Source organism: Balaenoptera musculus, chromosome 11, assembly GCF_009873245.2.
Source record: "Balaenoptera musculus isolate JJ_BM4_2016_0621 chromosome 11, mBalMus1.pri.v3, whole genome shotgun sequence".
NCBI lineage: Eukaryota > Metazoa > Chordata > Mammalia > Artiodactyla > Balaenopteridae > Balaenoptera > Balaenoptera musculus.
The window spans coordinates 73,291,238-73,314,176 of NC_045795.1; the positions used below are offsets into that span (position 1 = coordinate 73,291,238).

Genomic DNA, 22,939 nt, shown 5'->3' on the forward strand with positions numbered 1-22,939 from the left:
AATCTACACAAACAAAAGAGAAGAAAACACTAAATGAAAACAGAGAACCCAAACTCCCGGCAGGCTCTAGTGTCCTCTAGTGGCCACTGTACAGTGACTGTGATGTCCACCTAACTCTGTCACTTGAATCCTCATCTTAATTCCCTCAGGGTGGGAAAAGAGCTGGGTTGGAAGTGAGGAGTCATGGATTCCATTCTCCCTTCTGCAAATTGCCTTTGGATAATTAACTTCCCAATCTGAATCTCACTTTTCTCAATTATAAAATCAGAGTTTAAAGAAATGATCTTGATTGTACTTCCTAGGCCCAATTAGATGATTCTATCACAACCATTATAATGGAAGAAAAAGAGAAAATAGGATTTGCTTGAGAAGAATCCTCTTTATGATTAACTTTTCTGGAATGCAAAATGAATCATGTATGAAATAGAAATCCTACAGTACAACCATATGCAGATAGGAGATTCTTAATCATTATTCTGGCCATTTTGACTGATGATTGAGAGTCTCAGGAGGCCACCTGGAATAAACCTAGCTTTAGTACTGTACTTGCTGTCATTAAACAGTTTTTAAAAAAGAACAATCCAGAAACTTTCAGCAGCTAGATCTTTAACTAAGCCAAAGGGCAACTTTAAAATTAGTTCTTTTAATTAATCGTCCTTCAGGTTGTACAGTCTGTGACTACATATTCTTGGTTATTAAACAGTTTGTACTTCAAAAAAAAAAAATTCAAGATGTGGCTGAAATGACTGATTCAAATGAAGCTAATCTAAAAATATGGAGAAATACAATACAGCAAATTATTATGCAAGTGTCTATGTATTTTTCATCTGTCAGTATTTTTCCTTTAATAGGAAATAAAATTAAATTAATTAGAGAAAGAAATTATAATTGCCAGGGAAGCTAAATTATTGATTTGATGCCACAAATCAGCTGACAGTTTTTTTTCTATAATTCCTGGGCTCTGTAATTAAATAATAATTTAGAGATTGAAGACTTAATGTCACTTACAAGTTGCATCCTGAATTGTATGAAACAAGAAACTGAATCAATCCCCAAACTGATACCAAATTATCTTAAGATGTACTTCCATATTGAATTATTTTTTTCAGGATCCATTTGCAATAGTCAATTTCAGATATAATGTTTAGTACACATTTGACGAGAATAGTAGAAATCCAGGTCTTGAAAGTGGAAACTAATAATAATATAAACTTTTCCTCACTGCTACATGTGCCATGAGGCAACTGTGCCCTCTCATCACATTGGATCTGATCTATAACTGTGGTTCTCAAGCATGACTACACATTCTAATTGCCAGGGGAGGTTTTAAAATTTTCTAATGCCCAGGGTGCACCCAAGACCAATCAAATCAAACGTTCTGGGGGTGAAACCTAGGTATAGTAGTATTTTTATAAACTTCCCAGGAGATTCTCATATGCAGCAAAATTTGATAAGTGAAGCCATATAGCCCAGTCAATGAATTTCCAAGTAATCTTGCTGTACCATTTTGGTTTAAAATTGGCAGTGTGAAGCACATCTATTTCTATTTTTCAATTCTTCTATAGAAATCTCAACAGAAGTTGAAGCTACTCCTTTTAAACAAACAAAGTGTAAAATATGACCTTGTGGTAGATAATTTTTGGAGTGTCTGCTTGGTTCATGAGAAACTCCTTAACTGCCTTTCTCCACCATCCACAGAAGAGGGTTCTGATGGCCATTGGACCAAAGTGGGCCAGTTGGAATCCCAAGTCTGGGATATTTGAATTGAAATTGAGAGTTAATATTTCTGTGTGGTTGGATGTATGGGCTGTGGTTGGCTAACTGTTCCGGTGGGCGGACTGAATAGCTGAGAAAATTTTGGGGAGAGAGAAGAGAGAAGAGATGGGCAAAATGGACCAGAGGTGAGTCGCAGAGACAACATTTTTAGATGCCCAGGGTAGACATCTGTCATTTTTGCCTGCTTAGTGTCCCTCTCCATTTTGTTAATAGCACCCTCTTCTTCAGGAACTATCTTGTTTCCATTCCATGTAGTCCTGGGGATAACCGAGAAGTCAAGCCTACCAGCCTCTTGCTCCTTGAGCAGAGACTCAAGGCAGAAAAAGGTGGCACCGTGATTTTGGAGACCATTGTCGAGAGAAACTGATAGTTCCAGTTCCTACTATAGGATCCCTGGAGCTGCCTGATTCCTGTGCCTCCTGGGGTCTGATTGTTCAACAACTCTTTGAATTCTGGGATCAAGGGTGTCTGTTGCTTGCAGTTCAAGAATCCCAACAGAGTTTTCTAGGTTCTAGCTTGAGTCCACTCAGAGGCCTTGCAGCATTCTGTTTGGGGGTTCACGAGGCACTCTTGTATCCTTAATTACTTTTAGCTCATGATGTTTTTGATATTTGTAACTTCACATCTTAACTAGTATAGACATTTAGTTGACTCCCCTATTTATGTGGATGATCCTGAGACTCACTAAAGAAGGAACAAGGCTTTCCAAGTCCTACTCCAATCTTCAAGGTCATAACCAACTCTTTTTATCATCCTGCATGCTTTCTGAAGCTGCAGTTTTTTCTGCATTTTGTAAGTATGAAGATCTTGGAGAAATATTCATAACAAAGGTATTCTTTGTGAACAAGAGGATTAAAAGCTTATCAAATACCAGCACGGTTCTAAATAATGTATGATCCTTTGAACAGGAGCCCAAATCTACTCCTGAAAAAAGAGCTCTTATTTCCTCCATCAAGCAACATTAAATGAAATTATAGTACTGCCATTAAATCCAACTGTACACCAATAATTTTTCATTTCCAATGGTACTCTTCTTCATTAAAAAATCTTTATTAAGTAACAAAACATGCCAGCTAATATAAAAAGTACTTCCTTGAGCTCAATATTTATATACTTGGCACACAATTCAAGGCTGGTTTACTCGAATTCAGGAAGTACATGATATTTTTCCTTGTGATGCAGCGAGCAGAGTTACAGTGACATATTCTAAAGACCAAAGGAAGCCTCCTCCATTTCTCCAGGTCCAAGTCACAGGAGTGGTGAGGTATGTGGGGTGTTCAAATGGGTGACTTCTTATTAAATTTGGATCCATGGCACTAGATTTGGATCGTATTATTAGAATTCAGAGATAACTGGTAAAAAATTAAAAAAAAAAAGCACAGAGCTAAGCAGCTTAAGTTATTAACGACGTTGTGATCTTTGGCAAACTCTGGATGAACTATAATGAAATGGAAATAGCGAGGTCGGTACCAATAAAATATGGTCATAATGTCTGACTACTTCACAGTTAATCCTTTTTCTAATAATCTAAGGAAAGGTAAATACCATCTAGGAATATTCTGGTAAAGAAAGTGGGGTAAATAAAAAGAAGCAGTTTAAAAGGCATTCTTCTGACCATCATACTTTATTTTTAATACAAATAGGTAATAAAATAAAAGGTACCCAGATATCTTTTAAACAAGAATACATTTTCTGTATATCAAGCCATCATTTACAGATTAACATTGCAAAAAATTTGCATTAATAACTCTTAATTCGTTTACATAAAATTATATGAAATAAACAAAATTATATGTAGGATGAGAACCAACAAATAAGAACCAATTCAAAGTTCTAAAATCTTATCTCTGTATTAATTCCTTCACAGTTCCAAAAAATCACACCCATCTACAAAAAGAACGTAGGTAGTCTTAACATTGAACACTATGTACAAACTAACTTCACTTCTCTTAGTTACTGTTGATTCCATGGTCCTGGCCAACACATGCATTGTGATGCCAGTCAGAACTGCTATCCTGCTCCGCCTGGGGTGGCCATTCTTTGCCCTGGAAGGAGGCATTACACCAACTCGTAGTATTTCCCAGTCTGGGGATCAAAGTAACAGTTCAGACATGGGTCATACAGCAGAGTCAGCACTTCCTCGTCCTCTTCCACACTCAGGTCTTCTCCACCTGTGGGAAGGGGAACCACCGTCATGTTAGCTGCTGGCCTGGCCCGTAATTCTTAAACTGCAACAGAGAAGGGCAAGGAAGCAGGAATCACCATCTTTCCTGGGAGACTGTCCTTATGCGGGCAGGATGTCAGTGCTGGAATGGAGGAGCGCTGCAGATGTGATAACTCTATACTTGCAGTGTAAGACAGAGAAGAAATGGTGATCACAGGGGCCAGATCCGCTATAAAGTACAAGAAAAATGAGCGTGGAGAGCTGGCAGGGAGGAGAAAGGATTAAGGAAGAGGGGGCCAAAGGACCACAGAGTTATGAGGATTAGGGATACTTGAACAAGATTCAAAATTTGATTATCACAGCTCTAGACTTCTTCATGGGCCAGAGCTGCACAAATGCCAAACAGCGCAAATTAAATGATCTAATAAAGAGCTCAATCCCCATTCATACAACCTAAAAAGACTACCAAATAAACATGAATTAAAATAATGTTTAGAAATATGATACTTAAAGCATAGAACACATATGGAAAACAATGTCAGATGATCTGTAATTTTATTAGTGGTAGCAAGATCTGTCAAATTTGCTGGGAAAATGAACATGGCTTGACTTTTTTTTTCTTGTGACAGCTATTTAGATGGTTTGGATGAAGAGAACACCTACCGCCTAAGTAACCAGCAAGGTTAGCAAGGTTTGGTTGGTTTTCAACAAATGGCATGGAAAAAAAAAAAAAAAAAGCTTTACTAAGATATTTCCTGACCACCTTGTATGTGCCCATCATTGTGCTCAGTACTTATGTACTTGATGCCATCACTAGCACTAGCAAGCGAGTGCCTTCTGAGTACTTGTCAAAATCCATGTAATAGGCTTGGAGGCTGGGAGGGCAAGACCTCCCTCAGCTGGAGAGGACCAGAGCAGGCTCAGGGAGGAGGGGATGATTAAGACAACAGTTGTCTCTCTTCCTTAGCACAGGCTACTAAGGACCAAAGAAAACCAAACCTCTGGGCTACAAGCTCACCAGGGTCAGTTTTGGAGGGGCTTGGATGGTGGGCATGGGCAGGGCTGACACAGAACAGAGGCTCAGTAAATACTGAGTACCTTTTGAAAGGGTGAATCAATGACTGTGAAACAAAGCTGTGATCTTAAGCGTCACTGCCCCGAGGAAGGGAAGGCGGTGGTAGTGGTGGTGGTGGTGGGACCTCACCTTACCCAGACAAAATCAGATTAAGCTGGTGCATGGACACCGTCAGGACAGTGACGAACTGGAGTTAAGGCCAAGGGAGTGGTGACAAAATGGTGGAGTGGGGGTTTGAAACCGTACCACAGCCATTCCTCTGCCTATCCTTCTTCTAACCACCCAAAAACATTTAACATGATCCTTCCCTGCCCCAGGCACCAAGCCAGGTGTTGGGAATATGAAGATATAAGAGAGAGGCCCTGTTTTCAAAGAGTTTGCAGTGATCTGGGGGAAACAAGAAATCAGCGGACTCTCTGGTGAGTTGCACGCAGTGCCAGCAGTTCTTAAAAAGTGGGGTTTAACAGAAGAATGATTTCATCTGCCTTGCTTAGTAACATCTCAACTAGCAGAACCCCCGATGGTTTAGAAAGCACTTTCTCATGCAGTAGCTCATTTGACTGTTATGATCCTGTGAAAGAGGCAGGAATTATCGCGCCCGTTTTATGGATGAGGGAAACAGGGTCTGCAAAGTTAAGCAGCTCATCTGAGGTCACTTGGTGAGTTAGAGGCAGAGTCAGGGATGAACTTGGGTTTCCAGATTCCCAGTTCAGTGTTCTTTTGACCATACCTGCTCAATCTTATTATTAACACAATACTGGTGTAACACATTCAATTGGAAGCTATTACATTATGGGGATTTAAATATGGAAAGTAAAAATTTGTAAAGGTGTCCTACATTTAAAGACATCAGTTTTGGAAACAAAAGAACTTTGCTTTTTCATATTTCCAAAACCACTGACAAAGATGAGACAGTCCTTGTGGGAGGGTCAAAGGCAACTAGCTCAATAGGCCCAAAGGAACTGAGCTTAGTAACTCCAGAAAAGGGAAGGCTTGATGGAAGTGACAACAGCCCTTCTGGCTTCACGTATATAAAGGGTGGCAAATGAATGGGAAATTAAGAAGATGTTGTGGGGTTCCAAGAGAAAGCAACAGGATCAATGGGTGAAAGTTACAAGGAGCCAGATTTTGGCTCAGCACAAGGAAGAATTTTCTAGACACTGGAGCTGACCAGGAAATGGAACGTGGACTCTAGGGAGGGTGAAGCGGGGACTGGGGCAATCATTTGTGTGAGATTTGTAGATGAACCCTGTGTAGGACAGGGGGCCAGATCCAATGACCCGTATGGTGCCTTTGATGAGTTTTTGTGACTCTTGGCTGCAGTGGCTTCTTGCATCCTTGAAATATGACAGGACTTAGCTAACGGCCACATTGATGGTGGTAGCTGACCTGAGCACCTTGCACAGTTTCTGATTAAGAACAGGAACTCAGAGAAGGCAGGCTGCCTTTCCTTTATTTTCTATTGTTACCTTAAGAGTGGTCCCTAGGGCCTTGCCTCCACCCTCCTCCTCTAAGTAGGAGAGGGTGGGAATGCTTTTCAAGTGGCTGTTTCATATTGAAGATGATCACCTGGGTCACTTCTGCACATCAAAGGAGAGTGTGCATGTCCTTTACTTTCAGATATTCAATCCATCAACCCTTTCATATTGGGGCTACTTCAGAGAACGGAACAAAATCAGGTGATCAGTAAGTAACCACTGTGTGCTTGCTACGTGACTGAGCAGTCTGGTTATGGATGAGACAGCCTAGTTGTATATGTGACATACACACATGAAAACAAAAACAGCTACTAAAGATTAATGAGGAGTTAAACTGGGAGTGGCTAAGAGCACCCCTGGGCTCTAGAATCCAACAAACCTGGGGATGGATGGGAGCGCCGCTGCTCACCACCTGCATGCCCTTAGGCTGGTTACAGATATTTTACCTCACTGAACCTTCGTTTGCTCATTTTTAAAATGGGAATAACCTTATTTCATAGGGCTTTGTGGACTAAGTTGGATACTGGGTAATATGCATAGCACAGAGCACATGGTAGTTGTTCAATAAATAATCACTACTATTACTATTAAGAATAATAACAATACAATAAATAAATCATAAACTATAGGCTACAGCTTTTTTAGTAACTCAGAACGGCACTGATAAAGCTTAAATATAAAGAAAAGACTTCAGAGAGACAGGCAGAATTTAGACATTTAGACAATGAAGTCAGATCTGGGTCCAAATCCCATTTCTACCATTTCACAGCTGTGGGACATTGAGAAAATTCACTACTCAGCCACAGTTTCCTCATATGTAAAGTAAGGATAGTAATAGTACCTGTTATAGTACCTATGAGAACTAAATAAGATAACACTCAGCACACACACAGTGAGTACTCAGCAAATGTTATAATCATTATGGAAAACATAAGATATCTGAGTTAGACACGAGAGGGATGTGTTCATTTATACCTCACTCCCTACCCCAAAACAGTATGTTTGATTTTTTACTACTAAAAAAAAGGTTTGAATGAAACACAAAGCCCCCTACTAATTTTATACAGGATATTATAATTAATTCATCTTTAAATAAAAAGTTCTTATATCAAAAATCATGTATTTTTCAAAAAAGTAACACTAATTTTTTCCATCAGGTGTGATATTAAAACCACGTATTACTGAGGTAAATAATTATAAGTCAAATTTTCTCAAAGACCTGCCATCCAATGTCTTGTTTTTACTGCATCAACACATTGGGGGAAATTCTGACCTCTGGCACATAAGAGTTATATGCTATATAATTGTTTAGTGCATTCTGTGCTTGTACTTTCCAAAAAGATAAAATTTTAAGCTGGTGGTTTTTTTTTTTTTTTTTTTTTTTTTTTTAAATGGAGCCAGACTCCACTACAGAGGGCAACCCTGGGAAACTTTTTTTTTTTTTAATTAATTAATTAATTAATTAATTTTTGGCTGTGTTGGGTCTTCGTTTCTTTGCGAGGGCTTTCTCTAGTTGCGGCGAGCGGGGGCCACTCTTCATCACGGTGCGCGGGCCTCTCACTATCGCGGCCTCTCTTGTTGCAGAGCACAGGCTCCAGACGCGCAGGCTCAGTAGTTGTGGCTCACGGGCCTAGTTGCTCCGCGGCATGTGGGATCTTCCCAGACCAGGGCTCGAACCCGTGTCCCCTGCATTGGCAGGCAGATTCTCAACCACTGCGCCACCAGGGAAGCCCTAAGCTGGTGTTATTAAATTAGAAAACTCAATACATTTTTACAACTAGTCAGGAGCCTTTCAAAATGAAAATAACCGTTGTAACGGGCCATGGGTCTTTATCATCCAACTGCAAAGGGATCAAGGTGGATCCAATTCATTAGTAGAGGTTTGGCTACATAATGCATGCAAACTGAAGCAATAACTGCTATAGAAATGCATTCATTCCAATACATATCACTGTAGAACTGGAACTTCATGCATTATAACCATGGGACTAAGGCAGGTTTTGTGGTTTTTAGTACTAAAGCTTTAAATGCGTGAATTTTGGAACTCTACCAACAATGACATTCATACAAAAATTGGGTGATATTATGTATAACTTTATATTGAAATAAGTGCTTTAAACTTGCACAAATGGTTTTGTTTTCATTATAACTTAATTTTCAAAGCCTCCAACTTACTTCATTTTGCCACTGTAATCTCTACGTAATGAAATTATAATATTGTTAAGCAATTACCACTGTGATGTCAAGCAATGGGAAATGTTTTGAAAGGTAATTATTGTGCATGGGTATGGGGTAATTTTCAATTAAATTCTTGGATAGTGCAGAGTTCGTTTTTCTCCCAAATGCTAAATTGCTCTATTTAAAGACTGGCTACAGAAACTCTAAAAGGACAAATTAACAAATAAAACCATTCTCTGCTACCAGACTAAGAGCATCGGGACAGGGGTCCAAATTACATTTTTACTCTTCTTCACATAATAAAGCCATTTCTAGTGAAATAAAATTGCCTTTCAGATAATAATCTATTTACAAACTTTCAGCTTCATCCACTTTGAAATTGGTTAATGGCAATAACAGAAGAAAAACCAACGGAGTCAGACCAAACACAGCAATATTAGCTGCCCTCCCCTTGGTTAGATCAGTGTGAGCAGATAATTCCTCCAGTTCACCTTTTGAGTCAATTAATATAAATGCTTAATTATCTATATTTAATGCATTTTAACTGTAGCTAATAGAGAACCTATATGCAGAAGCTCAGTCTTCAAGCTTGAAAATAAATGATGTGGCACCAGTTTATCAGATTTAAAATCTCTGAATCAAGACACTGTACTTGATTTTCGATTTTCTGACGCTGCCATCTGGAGTTGTTTTTTTTTTACAAGTTAATGCATTTTCTCTCTTATAGATCTTGGAAACTGACTGACTGTATCTTTATGTGCATACTAATACACTATTGTTTAAACAATTCAATGGTGACGGATCACCACTGGGAACAGTCAGCCTTCGGATCAATAAAGATGACATTTTAGATAAGATTCTGCTGAGCACCAGGTGCTTGCAAACTCTTCCACCAACTTATGTCACAGTAGGGCAAAATTAACTTGCACTAAAACTGGAAAAAGTGAACTGCTGAGATTTGTTTCTCGGCAAATATGTGCCCTCAAATGGGAGAAAGATAAATGACCAATAAAGGAATAAAAAGGATGAAAATGTACTTTCTTCTATTAGAAAGCTATATTGTTTTTTGGAAGGCAAATGATATGCCAAGATTACAGTTCAGGTTTCATTTGGGAAATAAGTACATCACTCCTTTTGTAAAATCTCGTAGCGGCTATATTTTACTCGGAAAATGCCACTTAAAACGACACGTTGAAGAATTTGGATGACTAGTTAGGAATTCTTGCAATTTCATTCTTTCCAGGTAGTCTCTGCTTACAAATGTGATTCAAATGTGCCCTTGTATATCAAATCATCACGTTGTACACCTTAAATTAACATAATGTTATATGTCAATTATATTGCAGTGAAGCTGGGGAATACCTCACAAGACATTTATGTGCACTTGTAAATATGTGAAGTACCACTCTGAATGCTTTTTGTTGCACATGAAGGAAGGTCCCTAGTCAGACTATTGAGCTCTGAAGCCTACAAAGCCTGTAGTATCTCCAGGGCCTGATTTCAGGCAAGGTGGCAACGCTGCAGCCAGGGAGAAATGTATCCCACTTCCAGCAATGGAATCTAGGACCACATCCTGGGCCAAGGCCCCTCTGTTGTACATTTGGGGAATAATTAGGTGGGGGGTGGTTCTGGAATAGGAGAGAGCCTCAGACACCCATCAGTGTGTTTACTTCTCTACTAGAGGGTTCACTTCCAGTATGCCTGAAAAGAAGGCATTTCTTTATATAGTGAGAGGGCTGACTGCCCCCCTCTAATCACTTCTTCTATGCAGAGAAGACACCCCCCGGACCCTGAAAGCTGCATAAGAAAATACTTCCTTGCCCCAAGGTTAATCAGAGACCAAAAGGCAACTACTTGCCTCACAGGGGAAGGGGAAGGAATCTGGATTCAAGAATGTCATACAGGTATAACTTGTTTTTTTGCACTTCGATTTATTGTCCTTTTTACAAATTGAAGGTTTGTGGCAACCCTGCGTTGAGCAAGTCCAATGGCACCATTTTTCCTACAGCTTTTGCTCACTTTGTGTCTCTTGTCACATTTTGATAATTCTCAAAATATTTCAAACTTTTGCATAATTATATTTGTTATGGTGATCTTTGATCAGTGATCTTTGATGTTACTATGACAACCTACTGAAGGCTCAGATGATGCATATTTTAGCAATAAAGTATTTTTAAATTAGGGTATGCACATTTAAAAAAGATGTAATGCTATTAGACACTTCATAGACAACAGTGTAGTGTAAATACAACTTTTATATGCCCTGGGAAACCAGACTCATTTTATTGCGATATTTGTTTTATTGCGGTGGTCTGGAACAGAACGCGCAATATCACAAAGGTATGCCTGAAAATGCTAACAAATCATTTCACAAGCTGAGAGTTGAGGCGGGGGCTCTATGGGTCTAAGGAGAATTCTAAAGAGAGTACTATTTTATCCAGAAAGGCTCAAGAAAGAAAACTACCTAAATTTAAAAAACTGCACTGGACATTTCAGCTGTGTATTTCTTACTGACCTAAATGGGAATTCTGTGGTTCTATCACAGTGTGGGGCTTAAGGGTGCAGACAGTCCAGTCCGACAGGCCTTGGTCAGTGTTCTGCTCCACAATCAGTGGCGCTGTGACCCCGGCTGTGACCCTAACCTCACCCATACAGTGGGGAAACAGCACAGCCCTATACCAGTAAGTGTTAGGAGAAGTCACTGAGAGGTAATGCACAGGAAAACTCGACACAGCGCTGGGCATGTGCTTTATTAATGCTGGCTTCTATTATTACTTTGATTGTCAATATTGCCTTTTTAGGGGAAGTTCTCCTTTGCATTTTGAATAAATCTTCAAGATACAGGGAAGATCCAAAAAGTAGACCAAATCATCCTGTTTCCCATGGGCAGAAGATTCACTCATTCTACTCATCAAATATTTATGCAGCGTTTACAATGTCCTACAACGTCCACGTGAAGCACTGTGGGTACCACGGTTGTTCGATGAAGCATAACGTCTGGTGCGATAACTAATAAAACAGATTTTGGAAGACTGCTTTTAGACTCAGCGTATTAGGTAAACGTCAAATAATTGCATGGCGGGAAACAGAACTGTGAAAGGATTCCTCTGTTGGACCCAGGACAGGCGGCCAGGTTCCCCTCTCTCTGGTTAGCTGTGAGGCGTCATGAGATTTCTATAAATTCTTTAATAGTAATTTGGATATTACACCTATAAAATAAGCATCCGCTGCCTATTTATGTCTTGTGGGAGATTAATTAATGTTCATAAAGGAATATCTTCTGTGGCTTTGCCGTACAAAAGGTATGAGAATGTTATTTTTATGAGACTCTGGCAACTCCAAAAGCCCTTCTGAGTGTCTTTCTCACTCAAAATCCATGCAACCTGCAAAAAAAGGTTTACAGGCCTGAAGAGAGGCATTATTATTCCATTTTGGAGCTGGTAAGCATGAATAATTTAAGGGTCATAGCTGTAGAGGAACAAATGTCAAAAACAAATTGACAACTATTCTTCGAGCAAAGTCTGGTTCATTTTCAAAAGGTCAGTTTGGTAGTTTTCTTGAGTAAGTTCTGAAATCTTAACTTCCCATTTTTACATTTCACACGGTCTCCAGAAAAACACATTTTTCTTAAGTGTTAAGGGCACCTGTGCCCATGGTAATTGATATTTGGCAAATGTATTATGGCCCAGCTGAGAGCTGCCCGTTTCTCCATCCAGTCGAATGGCGCTGGAACAGTGCTGTTCCTGCTGGCTGCTCGGCTCTGCTGGGAGCCGGGCTATTCATTTCAAGATGGAATTCACGAACTTGAGACATTCTGGTCTAGTAGAAACTGGGGCTGTGACACAAATTTGTACTGAGTAAAGAAGGGACTCTAGGGCCAGGTATAATGCATGCATTTACTTTTGTATGGGCTGGGGCAAGTTTTCTAGAGTTACGTATTGGTTAGGCCATCTTTCCCTGCTGTTAGAATGCAGTTATGCCTCTAGCTGCATGGATACATCTCGGCCTCTCCATCTCTGATGGAGATGTGGCGGTTCATCGTGTCACTTCCCTGCTCTAAGTACCAGTGTCCATGTGTAAAATGGGGGTAATAATAGTACCTATGTCTCAGTAGGCTATTCTGAGAATTAAAGTGCACATGTAGGCCTGGGCCACTGGAAGATGAAATAAACATTAGCTATTATTATGTTTATCCTAGAAGTCTGAAGATGGAAGAGCCTCTTTTCCTGCGAACGAGCCTTCAAAACCACCTTCACATCCCAGTGCAATGGTTCTGCAGAAAGGCACTGATGTGGAGGAAGACTGGATCCAAATCCTAACTCTGATTGAGCCTTTGACCTTGGGCAAGGTCAAATTGAGGGTGATGAACTACATCAGTGTTTTTAACTGGTTCATTAGGGTCCCACGGCAGGGTTCTGAGACCATAACTCCCACTTCACCCAGAGCAGTTCTGCTTTTAACTCCTTTACTTATTGGGATTCCATATGAGATTTCACTTGACAGAAAAGTTTTCATTGCTTATAAGTAAAGTTTAAGAGTCACCGCATAAGGTGACCTATAACTGTTTTAATTGCTAAAATGTATGGGTCTAAGTTCAATACTCTCATTGTTAAATTTTACAAATATGCCTAATATACCAAAAAATTGGAATTGGGGGAAAAACTGAAAGTCAGATTTCAATGAATTACCCTGTTTTTTTACTTCCAAGGTTGTTACAAGAAATGACCAGTTGAATAACATTTCTCTCCCTCTTTTTCCTCTCCCTTTCTCCCTTCCTGTCTTCCTTCTAATGAGAATCCAGCGTATCTAATATATGCCAGAAATTTCAGGGTACTAGGGATCTAGGAGTGAGCAAACTGACAGTCTCTGCTTTTAAAAACTCTTAGGCTTCCTAGGAAAAAAGGCAATAAACATGTAAACGAATCACGAGTTACAAACTGTGAAAAGGCTGTGACGAAAAGGCACTAGGTGAGGTGAGAGAGCCTGACCTACTCAGATAAGGTCGTCTAGAGAGGCCTTGGAGAAGATGGGCACAGCGACCACCCAGGCCGGGCAGTCCCCCACTCTAGTCATCTTGCCCTTCATTCAGCCCCTCACTCCCTTGGCCTTGCCCTAGATCTGGTCAACACGGTAACTACACCCCTCAGCCACTCACCCCCCTGGAGGGAGTGTGGCCACCAGTCATTTCTGACAAGCCTGGGTGGGGGGCGGCAGGGGAGGCAGGTCCAGGCCTGAAACAGGTGACCAGAGGTCTGCTTTTCTTTTTTCTGAAAGGACTTAGCTACTTAGCCCTTGAGATGTTTTAATTTGTTTTCCTGTCGATTGGAACTCTCAACAGAAAAGTAATTTTTCAATTCCTGGTTTATATATAGTATTTTTTTGATTAGGTAATTTATTTACTTGGTTCAAAGCCAAAAAAATTAAAAAATAAAAACAGTGGTTGGGCTCTGGGGCCAGGCTGCTTGGGTTTAAATCACAGCTCTGCCAATGACTAACTTTACGCAAATTATTTAAGAGCTTGCTGCCTCAGTTTCTTCAGCTGTAAAAAATAACAACTGCATATACAAAATTAGTATCTTCCTCATGGTGCTGCTGGGAGGACTAAATTTCTTTTTTACATTCTCTTTTTTTAAAAAATTGAAGTATAATGATTTACAATGTTGTGTTAGTTTCTGGCGTACCGCAAAGTGATTCAGTTATGTGTATGTGTATATATATATTCTTTTTCGTATTCCTTTCCATTATAGTTTATTACAAGATATTGAATACAGTTCCCTGTGCTATACAGTAGGACCTTGTTGTTTGTCTATTTTATATATAGTAGTGTGTATCTGCTAATCCCAAACTCCTATTTATCCCTCCCCCCAACCTTCCCCTTAAGTAGCCATAAATTTGTTTTCTATGTCTGTGAGTCTGTTTCTGTTTTGTATAAAAGTTCATTTCTATCACATTTTAGATTCTACATATAAGTGATATCACAATACTTGTCTTTCTCTGTCTGACTTACTTGTGAGGACTAAATGTAATCACTGAGCACAGTGTCTGGCATATATTAGGTGCTGAGTTAATGGTATTGTGCAACAGAAACCCAGGAAGAGTCCCAGACTACTCACAACTGTGCCTCCCTTCTCCTTCTGATGGTATATACTGGATGCTTGAGCCTATTATTTTTCTTTGACAAACACTTTATAAGAACAGATGGAAACACTAGCTCAGTATATTGGTAAGTGTATGCTACGTTGTCTAAAACTAAGCCAATGACATGTAAAGATTAAGCAAATAGGAAACACTACTTTTTGATGGTTTTCATTAACTACAAACTATCCAAGTTATCAGAAGAGGGAAAGGGATACCAGATGGAAATCTAGGGTGACAGGGAGAAGGGGTACCAGATCTGGTTAACATTGGCCAGAACATTTCTACAATTCTTGGAATTTAATTTGTTAATTTGTCCTCCATGCAAGTTCTGTTTACCTTCAACATAATTGAGCCCCTGCTGTCAAAACATCACTTTGCAATGGCAACTTTAAGACATCCTTTCAGCCACTCATCACCACTACAGATCTTGGGTGCCTTTGCTTAAAGACCACACTCTCCTGTGGCTTATTTAGGATACTTAAAATATTACCTGTTTCCTCACAGCAAGGACTCCTCCTGACAGCCAAGATGCTGTTTTTCTGTCATGAGTAATTATAAATGTACACCCCGAAAAAGAGGCTCAATTTGAGGGGCAGCATCTATCTCAGATAGTAAATCACAGCGACATCTCCATCCCTTGGGCAACCAAAATGCACAACTCAAGATGTATGAGCTCTCACTCTGAACGCTGCATACCTGAAGAAAAATGGGATGCTCCACTTTCTCCCTGGGACAATTAGGGAAAAAAAACCCTGGCACCTTTGTTGGAGTAATTTATACTGGTTTCAGTTCCTTTTTTTTTTTAAACAATAGATATAGAGCTTCCATCTTTATAATCCAACTGGGAAAGCTATCTCAGGGAGTCCCACTCTGAGGTTGTCTGTCACTCCAGCTATGCATTTTAGATCTCCCCCCACCCTTCCCATCTCCAGCCCTCTGTGTCTGATGAAGATTCTTTTATGTCCCTCCTCTACACACTCCTGACTGTTACATTCCCTGCTCACAGCCAGAAACTAAACGGTTCATCTTTGTGGCTCTCGTCAACAAAGAGAACCCCAGGCAAATTTTCATCCCTGCTTCCTTCTAATTTTTCTATTACTACTACTACCTATCATAGCTCTGTGACAGTCTTTGCTTTAATGAAACGGCTGTACCTCTGTATTAACGAAAACATGGATCTCCGTGATGCTGGAGTATTGGGTCTGCTTTATAATAACACTAACAACTGGTATTTGGTAGGCGCTATCCCAAGTATTTCATATACAGTATACCTCACTGAATCTTCATGAAAAACTTGCAGGTGGGCACCATCTATTATTAGTTTTATTTTACAAAACTGAAATTCATAAAAGTCACACAGCAGGAATTGCTAGAGTTGGAATTCAGATGAAGGTCAATTTGACACCAAAGCCATGCTCTTATGCCTTAAACTATATTTCGCCCATGGATTAACCTTCAGGATAACAAGGACAATTTCTCTTTTAAATACCTTTTAGTTGCAAAGAACGTATCATCCTATAAAATGAGGCACAGATTACCTCATTCTGGGTGTGTGAGCCTAAGTGATCAGCATTTAATAAAAACAGTGGCATCTCAAAGTGACTGATTTTCTCTATTTATAGTTAATTATTTTTATTTTTTAAGCTTGGTGTTTTTCATATTCCCACCTTGAGCACTCAAGCTTCCGGAAGAATCCTGATGCCGCTCTGCTGGCTGTTGACTGGGAGGAACAATCGGTGGGCTCAGCATATTTAACCAGTCCCTAAAAAGAAAAGAAGAAAATAAATGAACCACATGTTTGTAATTCCATATATAGATTTTACCTTTCTCCTGGATTTTTAACTCCCTGGGGCTTCCACAAAAACACATTTTTCCCTTCTTCATATTTCAGAAAATAAGATGTCCAGAAATTAATATTCAGTTTTATAGATCTGTAAATACACAATTACTTAACTAACTAGCTGTTCAATAAATACACCAACTAAATGATGATGACTGTTCCTCTCAAACGTTTATTACTGTTGATCGTCAACGATAGCACAGCTCCTCTCACCTAAGAAAATTATTTCAACAGCTAAGAAGAAATGCAGCAGAGACAAAGCTCCTTAGGACCTTTGGATAAGAAAGCCTGACAAAGTTACATGTCATGGATGACAAGAGTCCATCTGGTGATTCAAAAGAGAAGTTAGTCTTGGAGCTGTCCCGGACCAGCCATGATGGTGGGAGCTGGTATGCATTCACTTGGGGCTTTAGGGCAGGGGAGGACAAAAGAAGGGAGAGTGAGGGCCTTTGGGCCCTTGAGTGCCTCAATACTTCAGTTCTCCCGGTATGAATGGGGGCGAAGCCACTTTAGAAAGCACCTCCTGCATTCCCCGTCCCTCTGCCTCCAACTTCCAACCTCATTCCCAGTCTCTTTACTTTCCTTCTTTCCATTCTTTTCCTGTTTCTCTGCTCCCTCTAGCAGATACCTGGGTGGGTGCGATATAAGTCAGTGACATCCTGAAGGCATGAGTCACTGTGTGTTCTACTTCAACCCTTTCTCATCTGTAAACTTGCTATTGAGGTTCTTCACGGGAACAGAGCAGGAAGGGGAATGTGAAGGATCTTCCAAAGTGAATTATATTTCTTGCATTGATATCAGCAGCCTGTGTCATTGACTTTATTCTTCTCAACAGGAACATGTCCTCATGACCAAAAAATTTCTTTCTAAATTTCTGCATTTCCTGCTGTCTTTATCTACAATGGGAGACAGTCCCGACCAGTAACTAAGAGCACTGGCTCTCTAGGCCAATCCTGGCACCATGTTTCCGAAATGTGAGAACTTCGCCAAGTCACTTATACCATCACTAAGCCTTATGTATAAAAAGGAGATAATAATAGTTATTCCAGAGTTTTGTCGTTAAGATGAAATGAAAAAAATGGATGAAAAACGTTTGGTATGGATCTGGGTACAGAGCTGCTGTCAAAAAATTTCAGCTATGACCACTATCATCTTCATTATCAATGAAGATCATAGTATGGCTGTACCCACAATGATAAACCAAGGTAGGAATTGGATTCTGCTGGAATTAAACCAGCCAAGGATTGTAGAATGATTTCAAGTCTATACAATAGAAGTTTTCTTTGCAAGCCATTTACTCTTCTTGTATAAAAAGGATCTTAATGTAAAAATTATCCAATTCCTATTTGTATTATTTTAAGATACTTTCACTCACTGCTCACCTTAGCTATCACCAGATTATGGCTTGTGAAATAAGCAAGGTGAGCTTGCTGTGTAATTGAATTTCATAATAACACATTAAGGACATCAGAAAGGATTTGTCACAGACTTCCAAGCTAATGGGGCATTTTCTGATAAGCACCTTTTACTTAGTCCATTTAATTATAGCAGACCAAAAAATTCCTACATTATAGAAAATTACAAGGTCACATACAAATTACTAGCCCAGTGGCTTCATTACTCGGCAAGAGAGATGGAGAGCAAAGATGAACAGGAGAAAAATAATATTATCATATGATGACACCCCAGCGACAAATTAGAAACTCCACACGATGGCAGTAGTAGTTTCTACCGTGGTCCATGGACATGCAGGAAAAAGCAGATGTTATAAAAGGCAAGACATTACTTCTTAGGCCAATGATTTGGTTAATGTTTTTCTTGTCAGCAGTAGCTATGGGAAATACAGAGTTTTTCTTTTTGTGATTTTTGTTTGTTTTAAAGTAATTTCAGATTTATAGAAAAGTTTCAAGAGTACAAAGAACTATATATCCTTCACCCAGATTCTCCAATTTAAACATTTTATCACATTTGCTATCTATCTATCTATCATCTATCTATCATCATCTCTCTATCAAGGGTTGGTAAACTATGCCCATGGGCCAAGTCTGGCCCACTGCCTGTTTTTGTAAGGCCTGCAAACCAAAAATAGTTTTTATATATTTTAATGGTTGAAATCAATTAAAATAGCAATGTTTCATGATACATGAAAGTTATATAAAATTCACATTTCAGTGTCCATAAATAAAGTTTTATTGGAATACAGCCACGTTCACCTTTTTACGTATCGTCTATGACAGCTTTTGTGCTATGATGACAGAGTTAAATATTTGTGATCTGGCCTTTTACAGAAATGTTTGTCGGCCCCTCGTCTATAACCATGAGGTCATATTGCTTCCTCTAATACTAATATAATACCACAGAGTCATTTCCATCTTTCCTTTCTGCTTTCTGACACTGAGGAACCTGGCTCCCATTAGCCTCAGTATATTTACTTACTTTCTGAAGTACAGAACACACCAAAAGTAGTTTCAAACAAAACTAAGCAAACAAAACAAAACCACCAATAAAACACTCCAAACCTACTCTCTAGGATTCTCTGTTTACGGTTCTTTTTTTCATTAGTCAAAATACCATGTTCAAAATTTACTTAGGCTAGTTCTTTTTCCTACCTCTTCAGTGTGGTTACATTCTTAATTTGAAATATAGTTAACGTCATTTGCTTCTGTTTGTATTAAGTTTTTCTCCTCATTCTTGATTTTTATTACTTTTGTTGTTTTGAGTAGGTAAAATATTAACAGTTCAAAAGTCAAACTTTTACAGAAAAGCATATTCAGTAAGAGTTAGATTTCTTTCATCCCTTCCAGTCTGTTTCCACCCCCTCATCATTTCAACACCATCCCCACCCACTCCTCCAGAGGTAATCAGTTTCATTAGTTCTTGTGTCTCTGTTTCTTTTTGCAAAAATTCAGCAGATACACGTCTATTTTTTTCATTCCTCTTCTTTCTAATGTAAAAGGTAGTATACTATAATTACTCTTTTGCACTTTCGTTTTTTCAACTTAAAATATATCCAGGAAATCACTCATACCAGTTCATAGAGAGCTTCCTTATCCTTTTTTTTTTTACAGCTGCATAGTACTCCGCAGTGTGGCATACATTTATTACACCACTGTCCTATGTTTGGGCAAGTTTTAAATATTTTGTGATTATTGCAATTAATGCTACAATGAATAACTTCGGGCATATCTATTTTTGTATATGTGGAGATATACCTTCAAGATAAATTCTTGGAAGTGGGATTCCTGGAATAAAAGGTAAATGCACACTTGGTATTGTTAGATACTGACAAATTGTTTTCACAAGGGTTGTACCCATCAGCATTCCCACCAGCAATGTCTGAGAGTGCTGGTTTGTCTACAGACATGTCACAATATTATGTTGTCAAGTTTTTAATGCTTTCCAATCTGAGAGATAATAACTGATAACTTAAAGTAGTTTTGATTTCCATTTTTTTGCATTTGTTCTCATTATGAACATTATGAGTAGAGTTGACTCTTTTCATATGTTTAAGGCTATTTAATATATATGTGTATATAGGTGTATGCATGTGTGTATTTTATATCTCTATCTTTTTTTTTCTGTCTGTTCATGTCTTTTGCTCTTCTTCCATCAGGTCTTTTTATTTTGTCTCTTTCCCTCATTTTGTCATCTGTGTTTGCTTATGATATTTTTTGCCATGCAACAGGTTTTTAATTTTTCTGTAGTCATATGCATCAATCTTTTCTTTTATTGCCTCTGTATTTATTTATATTTTTAAATAAATTTATTTATTTATCTATTTACTTCTGGGTCTTCGTTGCTGCGTGCAGGCTTTTCTCTAGTTGCGGCGAGCGGGGGCTACTCTTCGTTGCGTTGTGCAGGCTTCTCATTGCGGTGGCTTTTCTTGTTGCTGAGCACAGGCTCTAGGTGTGCAGGCTTCAGCAATTGTGGCATGCAGGCTCAGTAGTTGTGGCTTGCGGGCTCTAGAGCACAGGCTCAGTAGTTGTGGCACACGGGCTTAGCTGTTCTGTGACATGTGGGATCTTCCCGGACCAGGGATCGAACCCGTGTCCCCTTCATTGGCAGGTGGATTCTTAACCACTGCACCACCAGGGAAGTCCCTGCCTCTGTATTTCAAATCAGAGTTAGGAAATTCCTCCCTACAACCAGGTTCTATAGAAATTCACCCTTTTATTCTTCCAGTTACTTGCATGGTTTCATTTTCCACATTTAGATTTTGGATCCATTTGGAGTTTATTCTGGTATATGTTGTGAGTTTATTCTGGGGTAAGGTGCATCTAATTTTATCTTGTAAAAATGACTACAGATTCCATATATGTGTGTTAGCATACGGTATTTGTTTTTCTCTTTCTGACTTACTTCACTCTGTATGACAGACTCTAGGTCCATCCACCTCACTACAAATAACTCAATTTCGTTCTTTTTTATGGCTGAGTAATATTCCATTGTCTAAAAAACCGGTACTGATGAACCTAATGGCAGGGCAGGAATAAAGATGCAGATGTAGAGAATGGACTTGAGGACACTGCGGGGGGAGGGGAAGCTGGGACGAAGTGAGAGAGTAGCATGGACATATATACACTATCAAATGTAAAATAGATAGCTAGTGGGAAGCAGCCACATAGCACAGGGAGATCAGCTCGGTGCTTTGTGACGACCTAGAGGGGTGGGATAGGGAGGGTGGGAGGGAGGCTCAAGAGGGCGGGGATATGGGGATATATGTATACATATAGCTGATTCAGTTTGTTGTATAGCAGAAACTAATACAACATTGTAAAGCAATTATACTCCAGTAAAGATATAAAAAAAAAATGACTGCAGAATTCATAACAAGTGATGTTAAGATTTAGAAGATTTTATTCAATTAAGAAACTTTAATCAAAACAACTCATTTGTTTGGCTTTTTATTAAGTAAGCATTAACAAAGTATATTTTGAAATAAAGGGTTTCCATGTTAACTATAAAATATGGAAAATATTTGGCTAAACAAAGTCAACCAGTAGGTTTTCTTGCAGGACTTTTGAGAGCCTTTAACAGACTGTGAATCTCCTGAGAGGAGGGTAGAATATGTAGACTGACCACCTTTTTGCATCTGGAACTGTTCCATCTTTTGGGATCATGAGTCCACAGACCACACCACACCTTGAGACACTTCAGGTTATACCATTTTCCCACCCTGGTGATGTTGTTTCTGTTTTGTTTTAAGTATTTTTAAAATGTGTTTTATTTTTATTGAAATATATTTGATTTATAATATTGTGTTAGTTTCAGGTGTACAGCAGAGTGATTCAGTTACATATGTAATATATATATATATTTTTCAGATTGTTTTCCATTATAGGTTATTACAAGATACTGAATATACAGTTCCCTGTGGTATACAGGAAGACCTTATTGTTTATCTATTTTATGTATAGTAGGTTGTATACATATACTCCTAATTTTTCCCTCTCCCCTTCCCTCTCCCCTTTGGTAAGTTTATTTTCTGTGTCTGTGAGTCTGTTTCTGTTTTGTATATAGATTCATTTGTATTATTTTTTAGATTCCACACATACGTGATATCATATAACATTCCTCTTTCTCTTGTTTGTTTTGTTTTTATTTTACTTCATATACATTTAATAATTTCATTTTTTCAAGAGCAATCTTTTTTTTCTGTGACTTGTTAATAAGCCAGAAATGTGTAGTCTAGCACCTGTACCTCACATGTTTACATTTTTATATGTGATATGTAATGCTAAGCCACGTTTTGACCCCCATGCCTTCCCAGCAGTAGGCCGCACACACCTAGGGGCGGGGGCGTGCCAGATCAGGCCCGTTGCCACGTGTCCAGCCCCAGCTCAGCTCGGAGCCGCTCCCTCCGCCTGCTTCTCACCCCGGCTGCCTGCGCTCTGGAGGCTGCTCTTGCTGTTCGTTCTCCCGTTTCCATGTTTGCCCTGTCGTTTGGACTTGACACTCTCTTTTGTTTGGTTTCCTCAGCTCTGACTATAATCCTTTTCCCTCTACCTGTAATGAAAACCTCCAGCTCCCCTGGTGGAGAAGCATCCTTTTCAGTCAGGCTTGCTCTCTGAGCACGCTCAGGGGCTGCTTCCCCCTCCTTTCTCTCGTGGACCCAGGCAGGCCTCCCACCCCGCCTCTCCTCTTGAAACGGAAGAGAAAGGACTTGCAGGCACACCTATACATGCTGAGCTCTGTCACCAGAAGGTGTGTTTTATTTAAGAGTCAAGACAATGGGTTCACTTCAAATACCACATAAAAAATATAATGTAGATGAAAGATAAATACCATCT

General features: G+C 39.3%; 1 protein-coding gene across 4 annotated transcripts in view; it reads right to left on the reverse strand.

The window, feature by feature from the left end:
* The window catches only part of CFAP20DC (CFAP20 domain containing), a 282,945-nt gene that overhangs the window by 12,731 nt on the left and 247,275 nt on the right, over positions 1 to 22,939 (reverse strand). For 2 of the 4 annotated variants that reach the window (XM_036870091.1, XM_036870094.1), the window contains 2 exons: positions 16,477 to 16,571; positions 3,444 to 3,947 (listed from right to left, as the gene is read on the reverse strand). In XM_036870091.1, the coding sequence (XP_036725986.1) occupies positions 3,835 to 3,947; positions 16,477 to 16,571 (208 nt within the window). In that variant the 3' untranslated portion in view covers positions 3,444 to 3,834. Of the gene's footprint in view, positions 1 to 3,443; positions 4,005 to 16,476; positions 16,572 to 22,939 lie in introns of those variants that run through there. The other 2 variants (XM_036870093.1, XM_036870092.1) reach the window with 2 other exon arrangements.